General features: G+C 37.6%; 1 protein-coding gene across 2 annotated transcripts in view; it reads right to left on the reverse strand.

The window, feature by feature from the left end:
* The window catches only part of CAND1 (cullin associated and neddylation dissociated 1), a 30,010-nt gene extending 18,196 nt beyond the window's left edge, over nt 1-11,814 (reverse strand). Inside the window, exons 1-2 of one of the 2 annotated variants that reach the window (XM_026074857.1) lie at nt 11,809-11,814; nt 8,555-8,698 (exon numbers count right to left, since the gene is read on the reverse strand). In XM_026074857.1, coding sequence (XP_025930642.1) covers nt 8,555-8,694 — 140 coding nt within the window. In that variant the 5' untranslated portion in view covers nt 8,695-8,698; nt 11,809-11,814. Of the gene's footprint in view, nt 1-8,554; nt 8,699-10,407; nt 10,429-11,808 lie in introns of those variants that run through there. The other variant, XM_026074856.1, reaches the window with a different exon arrangement.
* Between the last annotated feature and the right edge of the window lie 246 nt (nt 11,815-12,060).

The raw sequence follows: 12,060 nt of genomic DNA on the forward strand, positions 1-12,060 counted from the left end.
CTGCCCACAAAGACTATTATTCTGAAAGTAGATAGTCCAAAATCCAAGTCAAGTTATGCTACTCAGGCAAAAATTTACTTTAAGCTTAACATTACTTATTTAAATCTTTGCATTCTCACATTACTGTGTTAGAGAAACCAACAAGTATTTTAAGACAAAAATCATTCCTGAGTCCTTACAGTCTAAAGAAGAAAGTGACTTTCTGGCCTGTGTTTACAGTATGTATTGAGAGAGAAGCATACAATGTAGAAGATGACATGCAAAGTGGTCCTTCTTGTTTTACTGGAAATGGCTCTGCAGTTTAAGTCTAACCGCATAGGAACACAGCTGGCCCCTAGGTTCACTACTGGCTAATAAAACTGTCAGCCAGTTGCAAGGGAACACACAGGTTCCCATTCAGAAGCAAAGGCTTAAGGCTATGACATTCAGCATACAGGCACTAACGTTAGCTTAGGAGCTTAGTACTGTACTCACCAAGAATGACAGCACAGACAGCTCCAGAGTTTTAGTGCCTTGCTGGTCTGCTGCAGAAGAAAAACCCTGGTTGCTGCATTGTTTTAGCCGTAGAGATCTGAGGATGTATAGCTTAATTTCTAAAGCGCTGTCCATAAGGAAATGTTACTTTGTATTAATTTTTTTCCTTGCCTTATGTGCCTTGTATCATCTCCATTTTTAAAGGTGACTTAGCATCTTGGACCTTATTAAACTAACTTGTGAATGAGGACTGTAGTCAAATTCCACAGTGAGTTTGTTCAGTTTGAAGTTGTGATTCCTACTTCTAGACAGGGCTATTGTCCTTTCAGCTGTATATGGAAAAAAGGGAACAATCTAGGCAGAGTTTAGAAGCATCTACAGGGTAACTTCAAACCCATGTGTTCCATATTTCTCTGAATCTCAATCCTCTATCCTGCCTCAGTGTCAAGTTTTCCATTCCCCTTGTCCCAAAGGCTCCCAAATACACTCTGATTACCCTAAGTCTGTCATTTTCTTGCCTTAGAGGTCCTCACAGTTATTCCAAAACTGTCCCTCTCCACCATACAGCCCACATCACAAGACTACCATAGACCTCCCAAATCATTGCATCACCTCTACCTTCCACTCCAGAAAAAAGGACAGCGTTCCAACAGCTCAAGCTAAATCAACACACACAGCTGTTGAAGGGAGTTAGTTTGGAGAACTAGGCTCAGACCCAGAAAACTGCAAGTCAGTGATTCAAGCAGGACTTGGAGGGCTGAGAACTATGGCCTTTACTCTGGGAGAACTGGCATATATAGCTTCACATGGGAGGACAAAACCCACACATCTTAGCCACTCCAAAACCTGCTATGTGCACCCCAATGCTGCTATCTTTCTTCCCCAAGTCCAAGATTTGACAGCAGTTAGAGCTAATTATCCTCTGGAAAAGTTCAGGAGAAGCAAAAGACAGCAAGCCAGAGTACACTTATCTATTATCTAAAACAAGCCTTTGAATTCAGCCGCAAAGTATAACTTATAATATAATATTAACCAGAGTGATATTCAGATTTTTGGTACCAGCTGCCTGTCAGCAGGCAAAGTTGTGAACTTCTCCTTAAATGGCTAAGCTTGTAATGCCTTACCCTCATGAACTCAAAACAGTGTTTATGCTTGAGGCATAGCAATTAGATGAATACCCAGGAATATGAAATTCCCAAGACAACCACACCTATCACTCTCCACACCTTTCTTCATAAACCATGACCTACTTGGTTTCCTTCTCTCCTTACCCACCAAAACACCCTCAAACCTGCTCAAAATAAGGCTACTTTGGGAACTCTTAAGAAAAACAAAGCAGTGAAAGCAAAACATATTTACCAAGACAAGTATTGCAGTATCACATACAACTAATTCATTTTTTTTCATGCACAAAACTTCAAACTAATCTGAAATAATGCTGAGATTACAGCATTATAATCACCCAGACTCCATGAATTCAGGAAGGCTGCAATTTACTTCTTACTTTGCAGCATATTTGACAAATCTCTTAAAAATAATTACATAAAAAACAAACTTTGGTACAGCATTTCTAGAAGATACTACATAGAGATAATCCAGAGAGAACTGTTAACCGAGCTACTGATTAGTCTCTGAAGAAAGGCAGAAAAGAAGCCCTTTAAGTGGACAAAAGCAAAGATGTAATGGAAGGTTTCTCACTTGTTCCAGCAGGTACCTATACACACGCAGAAATGAACAGCTCTAACAGAGCACCCCTTACTAAAGATAGCCAGACTTCAGGTCCTAAACTGGCACTGCTCTTTAATTTAGGAAAGGGGCACTATACCAGAATCTAAGGCAAGCCACCTCCCACAGCTACTAATCTTCCTAAAGTAAAGGGAATAGAGGTTCAGAGGACCATAACAACAATCCTAGTCTGGTTATGTTACTGTTTCAATCATGTTAAGTTAATACTGCAATCTTTTTTAAATATTTTGGGGAAAAGCATTGACACCAGTAAGGAGGATTTACCCACACAGCTAAATTCCTAATAAATTTGTACACAAGCATTTCCCAAGATATAGATTATTACCCACAATTATCTCCCAGATGAGATAATATTTCAAATACCACAAGCCATTCCTGATTGCTTCCCTAAAAGTTAAAGTTTTCTCGAGCTACTCAAAAAGTTCACAAGTTTCTTCACAACCTGACTGCAGCCAAACGTTCCTCTTTCAGTGTTTTATTGATGCATCACTAGTTTCTCTTCAAATACACACCACTGTTATTCAGTGGCCATTCACAGCACTGTTGCACTATTCTACTCTTACTGCACAGAAAACTTGTTTCATAAGTGACAGAAGCACAAGTCATCAAGAACAGAAACAACCATAATTCAAAGGTACAACAGTCCATAGTAGTCCAAAGAGAAGAAATTCTTTGTGTGTTCCAGTCAACAGAATAAGGTCTAGAAAGGTGTGGGGACAGAATCTGTAGAAGCCATTGCACATTCATAATGCTGCACGTTCCAGTAGAAGCACTATAGACAGAAGCATTAGGAAACAGAAACAAGCACATGTAAGCTAAGGAAGTACATTCATATGAAACTGAATAAAAGTATTCTTTTAAAAGTAGGACAAGCCTTCAGAGTAGCAGTCCTGAAAGTTAGCAAACTCACTTGCTATTAATCAGAAGCAATCTGGTTTGGTAAGCTTCCAGGTTGCAGTATCATCACTCTTTTCACTGCTAGAAAGATTAAGTCTTTAACTTTTGCAGTTTGGAATGACTTGTGCAGCTCTAGGAAAATGAATCTTCCACATCCAAAAGATCTGCAGCTGACACCCATCCCATCATACAACAATGACTTTGACAGACTAGAAGTAGATCTCCACTAAAAAAAAAAAAAAATGTTCCATAAGTAAAAGTACCTGAAATGCAAATAAGGATTTGTTTTGTTTTAAAACTGAGCTATTGAACAACTAGTAAATTCTTTTGATTTAAATATATGTTTATTTTTCAAATGAAATCTACAAGTACCTGAAATAACTAGAGAAAAGGCTGGTCAATTAGATTCATCTCTATTAAATACAGAAAGTTTGTATTTTGCAGAGATTTTAAAGACCAAACCACTGAAATCACAAAAATCATGCAAATATCTGAAATTATTTTCTAGAAAGTCTTAAACCAGATTACTATCCTATTCATTAAATTTATTAGTTCAATAAAGTTGATATATCAATTGTGGAAAGGGGAAGACTCCCTCAAGCTTTTTTGGCCTACTGGATTTTACAACCAGTAAACGTCACTCCTAGAGACCTCATTATTAGTCTCAGATTGTGAACAGAACTTATCAGAAGAAATAAATAAACCATAAATTTCTTTTATGAAATCAGTTCTGAATACAAAGGATCTGCACTTAAGTATGTATTGCTTATATTTGAAGACAGTTTTAGAAATTGTTTCAAGTGCTTTTATCTTTTTCTTTTCACTAGTTAATTACATTTACTAATAATTTGTGTTCAGTTTCTCTTAAATCAAAATCAAAGCGCATTCAACTTTCCGTGGAAGTAAAGAGCAACTGTAACACGCTGTTTAATTTAAGTTACATACATTTGAAAATAAAGGTATACATAGTATACTCTCCTTACTGGCAAGGACACCAATTCATCTTATAACTAAATATACCAATTAAAATATGCTGGTTTCAGGCTATCAAACAAGCACATTCACTTCAGCAGAAGAGCTAGAATGTACAAATGGAAAAAAAATATTTGACTCAAATCACCAATGTAGTGTGGTGTGCATCAGTGTGTTACCACAAAATCCAAAACACTTTAAAGCTGCTGAACCGGATCAGTCACGCAACTGCCAATATGTGCATCATCCTGTTCACATTAATGACTCATCACAGCAACAAGCGGGGTTCTCTGTATTGAACTACTACCCAGCAAAGTCACACTGATAAATGCAGATAAACTACAGAATTGCAAGGCAGGAATCACTGAAAATAGTTAATTCGATCCCACATTAGAGTTGTTTTTCTAACAGGTTACAGTAAGCATTTCACAGCGTGAAATAATAAAAATTCGTAGGTATAGATCTGAATGGCAGAGTATCACACCACAGGTAACTGTTCAGAAGGACAGGCAGTTCACACAAACTGCAGTGCTGAACGTATGAAATTAACAATGAACAATTTGGGTCAACAGAGTAAATACTCTACAAAACATTACCAATAGCGAAGAACAATCCATTCAACAGGTATGTTCTGACAAACCATACTGCTTGTCTAATCCAGATGCATGCAGTCCTGGATACAGCTACAGGCAGAATAACTACCACCATAAGGAACACAGGATATCATGCCAGACTAGATGAATAGCCTTAAACTACAAGTGCTGAAAGAATGTCCAACAGCATTTTCTAAATTGGTTGACTATAAAACAGCCTATGACTGTCAGGTAGGGCAAAACAAACCCCACTCTTTCAGATGAAATGTAAACAAGAATACATTTAAAATTTTACATGCTCTTTAAGAAAGACAAGGTGGACTGCAGTTACTGAGCTATTTTGCATCTACTGCCTGCAACAACAAAAGCTGGATGAATATATGCCCTTCTCTTCTGCAGGGTCAAAGCTCAGACCAGACATGCTTTTACTCCAACCCCAATAAAGCAGTTCATTAATTTTCACTTTTATTCAGAACAGAATAGCACAACCATCTTGCAATGAGCTGCCAGAATATCTATAAACTCCCAAGTTGACTTCTAACCAAGAAAGAACATGTTTTATCCTATCCAAAAGTTGTACAATACAACTGAGAAGTTCAAGAAAAAAAATCACTAGTGAATCTCTTCGAAGAGAAACACGTTTCTCAGCATTTTAACAAGCAGATCACTTCCTACCCAAAATGTGAAACTGAGTAGAGGGTAGGACAAAACTAGGGACATTGCTTACTTGTTACACTTGCCTAAGAGTCAACATTGTCTTTAGGCTGCTCTGAGTTATTTTAAATTTGTAGTACAAACCATCTACTCTGTTGAGTTAACTCAAAAATCAAACCTTGAAAGAGTGACCCTCCCTCAAGAGATTCTCACCTGTTCAAGTAGTGATCAGTATTACCACCATTCACATCTGTGTTTCCATGGGTTTATCTGGAAGAGGAAGTTCCTCCAACAAACTGCAAATCTTTCTTCCCCCACGGAAAAAAAAATCTCTCTCAAAACAGAATCAAAGGTACATAAAAAAAAAAAAGAATTTTAAAAGCCCCTATGATGGAGAATCTATCCTTGAATGGGAATCAGCTATCAGTATCAGAACAAGTTCCTGCTGATAGTATCTAGAGACCACCAGAGCATCCAAATTAAGGAACTGATCTTAAAAACAGTATATGTTTTCCCCAGCTCATAGTGCCAGCAAATCCATAGTAGAAATACACAAGTAAAGAGTGGCAACACAGAAAAAAAAATTAGAAAAATAAATTGGTTGAATTTAACTTCCCAACAAATCAGGTTTTCTCCTGGTGTAATAGTAGGTGGAAGGCTTCAGATCATCTCAAACTGTCTTAGAAAAAATACAGGTTAACAGAGCTTCAACCCCTCCCTACTAGCGTTTCTGCCAATGTTCATCTGATTGCAGGAGGAGTAGATTCAGAGAGCTAAACCAGAAGAAAATTAAATCCCTAAACCAGTTCACTGCAAAAATCATATAAGCAATAGTGCATGAAAGAGGACAAAGGGGGTGCAAACACAGGACTGCAGCAGCATCAACTTGACCGGTTTAAAGCTGTCATGGAACAGTACTCTGAGTATAAGCCTCAAGAAAAGAGGATCATCGAAGGGCAACAAAGGGATCATTTTGGCTCCCAAAGCATATCTGCAAGCGACCAGGATTCCAAGCAACTTATACATTCAAGAACACATGCATTCTAGATGAATGCTCATGATTTATCTGAAAACTTTTCCATTGTGTTTCTTGTCCCCTTACAGTAAATTTAATGCTGTTCTTTAACATTATTTGAATTTTTCTAAAAGCTTCAAACTTCAGATAGATTTAATTAAAATGGCAGAATCAAAATATTTTACCAGTGTGTCAAAGTGAACCTTAAAATAGAAGAATGGTTAATAAGGATAGGAAAAGAAAAAAAAAACAAAAAAGGACACACATACACACAACAGCCACCTATATTTTCTCATTCTCTTCCTTTTGCCATCTCTTTGAAGTACCTTTTACTAAAACATTAGGGCCAAAATTCTAACCCAGATATTAAAGATTTTTATATATACTCTGCATCTGTATGTATTTCAGGACACTCCTTAATCTGAACTTCAGGCTATATTAAACATGAGTACTGCACATACGTTGCAACATAACTTTTCCACAAAATTTTATTTCACCAAAAGACAATTCTAGGCCTGACCCAAGTTTCATAAGTATTAACTTAATACTTTTTATGCCAGTGTCTCATCTAATTGAGCAGAAGTGATTGATTCGTTTCAAAGGGGGAGAACTTGATCTGTACCACAAGGAACATTGACATTTCTAACGTCTGAATTCAAAAGAAAGATGGTACTTTGTAACGCTCGTTAAAAAAAAAAAAAAGGCAAAAAAAAGCAAGAAAACAAACCTCAAACACATTTTAGCACCATTGCAAATCTGGTGAGAGTAGTGATAAAGTACTGATAATTATATTACTATATAGCTATTGAACATTCAACTTTGGCTGCAAACGTCCTATTCCCACACTAATTTCTCTGTACTAGGTTTTGGTTATCCTCACTTAAAATAGTTCAGAAGCTGAACAGACTCTTTTCAGTGGTGCCGAGCGACAGGACGTGAGGCAACAGGCACAAACTGAAACACAGACACTTCCATCTGAACATGAGGAAAAACTTCTTCACTGTGAGGGTGACAGAGCACTGGAACAGGTTGCCCAGAGAGGTAGTGGAGTCTCCTTCTCTGGAGATATTCAAAACCTGCCTGGACGCGATCCTGTACAATGTGTTCTAGGTGACCCTGCCTGAGCAGGAGGGTTGGACTAGATGATCTCCAGAGGTCCCTTCCAACCTCAACCATTCTGTGATTCTGTGAAGCAATCACTGCTTACAAGTATATAAGCAGATGTACACACAGGCTTTAGTTTTGTGCTTTTTCAGTCTGATACAGCAAATCCTAAAAGAATAACAAGATGAAACAAACTAACTCAACCAGTCACAATATGAAACCCCTCTTTAAAGCTGTCCCAAGCTCTTCTGTGGCAAGTTTACTTCAATCCACGCCTCAAGGGATACAAGATAAGAGTCGGACAGATAGCATGTTAAAAAAGCTGAGCTGAGGAACAAGAAACATTCTCAGGAGCACTAAGAGCCCCTTAACAGAGAGGATCTCCTTAGAGGGCACAAAAAAGTCAGAAGGGCCAAGTACAAAAGTTACATTTTAAAAGGTAAGTCAAAATAAATGTATCCCCTCTCCAAAGTGATAGAATACAGCTGAAAAAGACACATGACACGTAAAGTTTAATAAAGAGGAGAAGAGAGGGGACTGAAGCAACAGAAGCCTCTGAAAGGCAAGTAACTGCATCCTGACTGCGTAAAACATTTACAGTTCATGTAAAGCATGTAAAAATCTCAAAATACCACTTTGATGAAGAGATAAGTTCCATATTTCACAACAGTAACGTATATTTATCTTTTCAAGTTTTTATTTCTGTGTGAAAACTACTCCAATACTACAATCCCTCCCCTACATTTCATCTACCTTCTTGTGGTCAGACATCAGTTTGGCAACTATCACTGAACTATAATCTTTTAAAATCTATTTAGTATTTGAGAATTATCACCAGGGAACAAGCTTGTTGTTCTTACATCTTCAGGAAGTATTGCATGTACTACTTGTCATCTGAAAGCTCCAAATGTTCATCCACAATGTAAATAAAAGTTCCACAAGAGACTAGAATGAAGGCAAGTAACCTATATTAAGGTCCCGTTGGGGACGTCAATGGCATATGTATTTTGCATAGCCATGGTCCTTCATGTTTTTCAAGGAAGCTTTATGTTGGTCAATCATTAGACAATTGTTTATAACACGGAAAAAGAGCACGTACCATTTGACAGCTAAGTTTTGCACCTCACCATTTTTATCTTCCAGTAATTTCAGAATCATCTTCACCACCTTTCTTTCGCTGTCATCATCCAACTTGATAGAATCTTTCTGTAGTTCAGTCATCAAGTCATTAGTAGCCATAAACCTGACAAAAGACAGTCAGATAATTATTATTAAAAGGATAGGGGTTATTCATGGCGCTCATAGGTTTTGTGAAAGTCTGAAAACCCATGAGCCAAACATTAATAAAGGGAAAAACAAAAGTGAAGCTGTATTTATGTGTTTTCCACATTTTCTTCCCTTGTGCAGACTAGTTTGTTTATAGTCCAGACAATGGTTAATCATGCTTATCCAGCTCTCAATCCAGGGGTGCCATACTAAAGACCAAGATTAATTGATAGGAAAGCTGATTTTATTCTCTTGATCTCTCAGGAATTAATTTAACATTTAATGCCACTGTCACATTCACCAATCCAAATCCAAAATCCAAAAACAGTGAGAAATGACTTTCCAAAAACATTATTTTTATGCCTTTCATTTCTTTTTCTTCCTAATTTGTTTCCATTCTGTTGTTCTTTCATGAATGTCCTTTCTTCTCAGGAAAAGTAATACAGATGTATTACTCAATTACGAATCCCATGGGCTTCACTACCAATTCCAGCTCCCATTCAGACACAAAAATTGTCTGTAATTAAACAGTTATGGTTGACATTTGGACTTCAGACACATCAGCCTCAAGCAGACATCACTTAAGCTCAGGTCATACTTGGAAGGTTATCTCTACAGCCTGACATGCTAGATACTCTTTACTGAAAATGAAAGCCAAGCCTCTGCATAATCTTAGTATGTACCGCAAACATCAGATGTCTACCCTCACATAACGGACCCCAACTTCTGCTGTCTTTTAATACTATAATTCCAGTCTAATAGTTTCAAGGTGTTTCTAACTAAGATAAGTTAAGGTCTCACTCATTTTTATTCACTCCAACAGCCCCACTGAAGCAAGTCTGTAATCTGACAGGAACCAGATGTGTACATAAACAGATTATAAATGCGAATGGCATCAGCCTTAAACAGAGCAAGGAAAAAAAGCTACTTAATAAGTAAAGGTAATGAACAGATAGGATGGGCATAAGGACATGCACAAAGTCATGTGATATTAGAACATCTAAAAATTGTCTCATGTTACAGCTATCTTTACCTCCTTTTCTTAAATCTGCTTAATAACCTCCCCTCACTTCCTCAGTCAACAGTTCTCATTTCCTAGCTTTATCAGTCCACTGATCACCTATTTGTGGCAATTCCCTAAACTAAGCGGAGCTTGCACGTCCTCAGCCCATCAGCAGCTTCTGCATTCAACTACAACTGCCTCCTCCTGGAAGACTACTCCACTAAAAAGAAAAAAAAATAGCTGGAACTTAGAACCATGGTTCTGACTGGTCTAGATGTAGTCTGTAGTCACAACTGCTTCCTCCTCAAACATGATTATCCTTATATGTTACCAAGCATCAGCATATGAGTGGTGCATGTCAGTAGCTTTTAATACCTTACACTCAGAGCAGTCATTCTCTTCCTCCAGCAAGGAGTATAGTTTCAGTATAGACTGCAACCTGGCATTGAAGCCACATGACAAAACAAACAAACAAACAAACAAACACACACCCAAACACCCACACCCACCAAAAAACCCCTACTTCCCCCACAGCCACAAAGTAAATTGCCATCTTACATTACTGCTCATTTTAGAATTGATGGCTGAGCTTCCGGGCAACAACCACCACAAACAATAGCATCAGACAATTTAGCTTATCCAAAAAAAAAAAGGAAGACTAAGTTTTACAGTAAAATACTTACTAGAACTGTGACTTGTAGACAGCTCCCTGATATCAGGAAGTTCACTACACTATCCCTCTTCAGATATATGTGGTCTATGAATAAAAGCACTTACAGTTACCAGTGCTGAGAAGAACTATTTTATTCATTATGCCAATACATGATACATGTAAAGCTTTCATAAAAATTGTTACTGCATAACAAGCAGTTTATAAAGGCCCTATCATCATTCCATCTCTCATACTTTTAAGATTTGTAAATTCAGTTTTCAATCTACACTAAAAAAGTGTTAAAATATTTGAGAAAGCTGTTCAAAGCTCCTAGAACAGGTAATTTCTAAAGTGTGTTCTCCCAAAGCAATTACAAAACAAGTTTTAACTACGTATAGCTGGGAAAAAAAGCGCTTGCTACATCAACTTCATTTGGCAGGTGTGACCTACCTCTCTTACGCAAAGTTTTAAATCCATTAAATTCAGTATTGGAATCAATTAGAGCTTTTTGTAAGTCATCCTCCCCATAAACACAAAATGCAAATCTCACTTAATCATACAAATTGTTAAAAATTAAAAAAAAAAACTTCAATGACTTTTCTAATAAAAAAAGTTTGAATCCGTTCGTAATACAATTTAAATGGCTCAGGCAATACTGTACTGTATCTTTTTTAGACTAACCAATTTTTTTTTATTTCTAAAGTTTCTAGTCTAAATTCTCCAGGTCATCATGCTGCTACAATCTGAAAGAGACTCACATAAAAAATATCATCAATTTATCACGCCTGTGTCCAGTGCTACAACAGCTTTGTCAAAGCAAACAAGATATTTGTTGACTGATTTGAATAATCACCTCTATTTTTTAGATTTTAATATATTAACAAAAGAGTTTTTCAGATGTAAACATGGTCTTTAACTACAATCTAAGCACTGTAGTGCTGCAGCAATGCAATCAAACCCAAGAGTATTTTATGCCTTTTCATCTGTTAGCGTTGATGTACCTACTTTGACAGATAAGACGTACAAATGAGAATTTCCGGATGCACAAACTAGAAATGCACAAAGTAATATATTTTTAACCTAATGATTTAAGAAGTTTTTTCCTAGAACTACTGTGTAAGTACATGATCTTTGCTGTTTACTAGAAGATTGCTATACCATTTTCATTTTCTAATACTCAATGTTTGCACTTTATCTGCTATTAATTTACTGCAGAATAAACAAATGATTCAAGGAAAAGTAGTGCTCTTGTGATAGACCCTAAACTTAAGAAAAAAAAAAAAAAAAAGTATAATACCCAAAACAACAATAAAAATATTCTGTAAGGGGTATAAACTTTTATACATTTAAGTGCAGGGAGGTGAAGGACACAGACACAAAAAAACAGTCCCCATAAGAGACAGAACCCTAGTCATGCTAAATCAAGACGCACAGACTATCAGAGATCACACCAAACTGCGCGAGTCCCAGGAGCACAAAACCCCTCTGCCTGCAGGATGCGGTATCCAGGAGGCATGAGAGCTTGAGAAGTTCGAGCCGGCCGTGCCGGGCGGCCCTGCCCGCCCCCGTTCACAGAACCCCAGCATGGGGGCTTTCCGAAGCGGGCAGGGACCCCTGGAGGTCACCTCGCCCAGGGCCAGCGCCCGCGGCTGCTCGGGGCCGCGTCCCCTCGGGCCTCATCCTC

Source organism: Apteryx rowi, unplaced genomic scaffold, assembly GCF_003343035.1.
Source record: "Apteryx rowi isolate R43461 unplaced genomic scaffold, aptRow1 scaffold_4, whole genome shotgun sequence".
Taxonomy (NCBI): domain Eukaryota; kingdom Metazoa; phylum Chordata; class Aves; order Apterygiformes; family Apterygidae; genus Apteryx; species Apteryx rowi.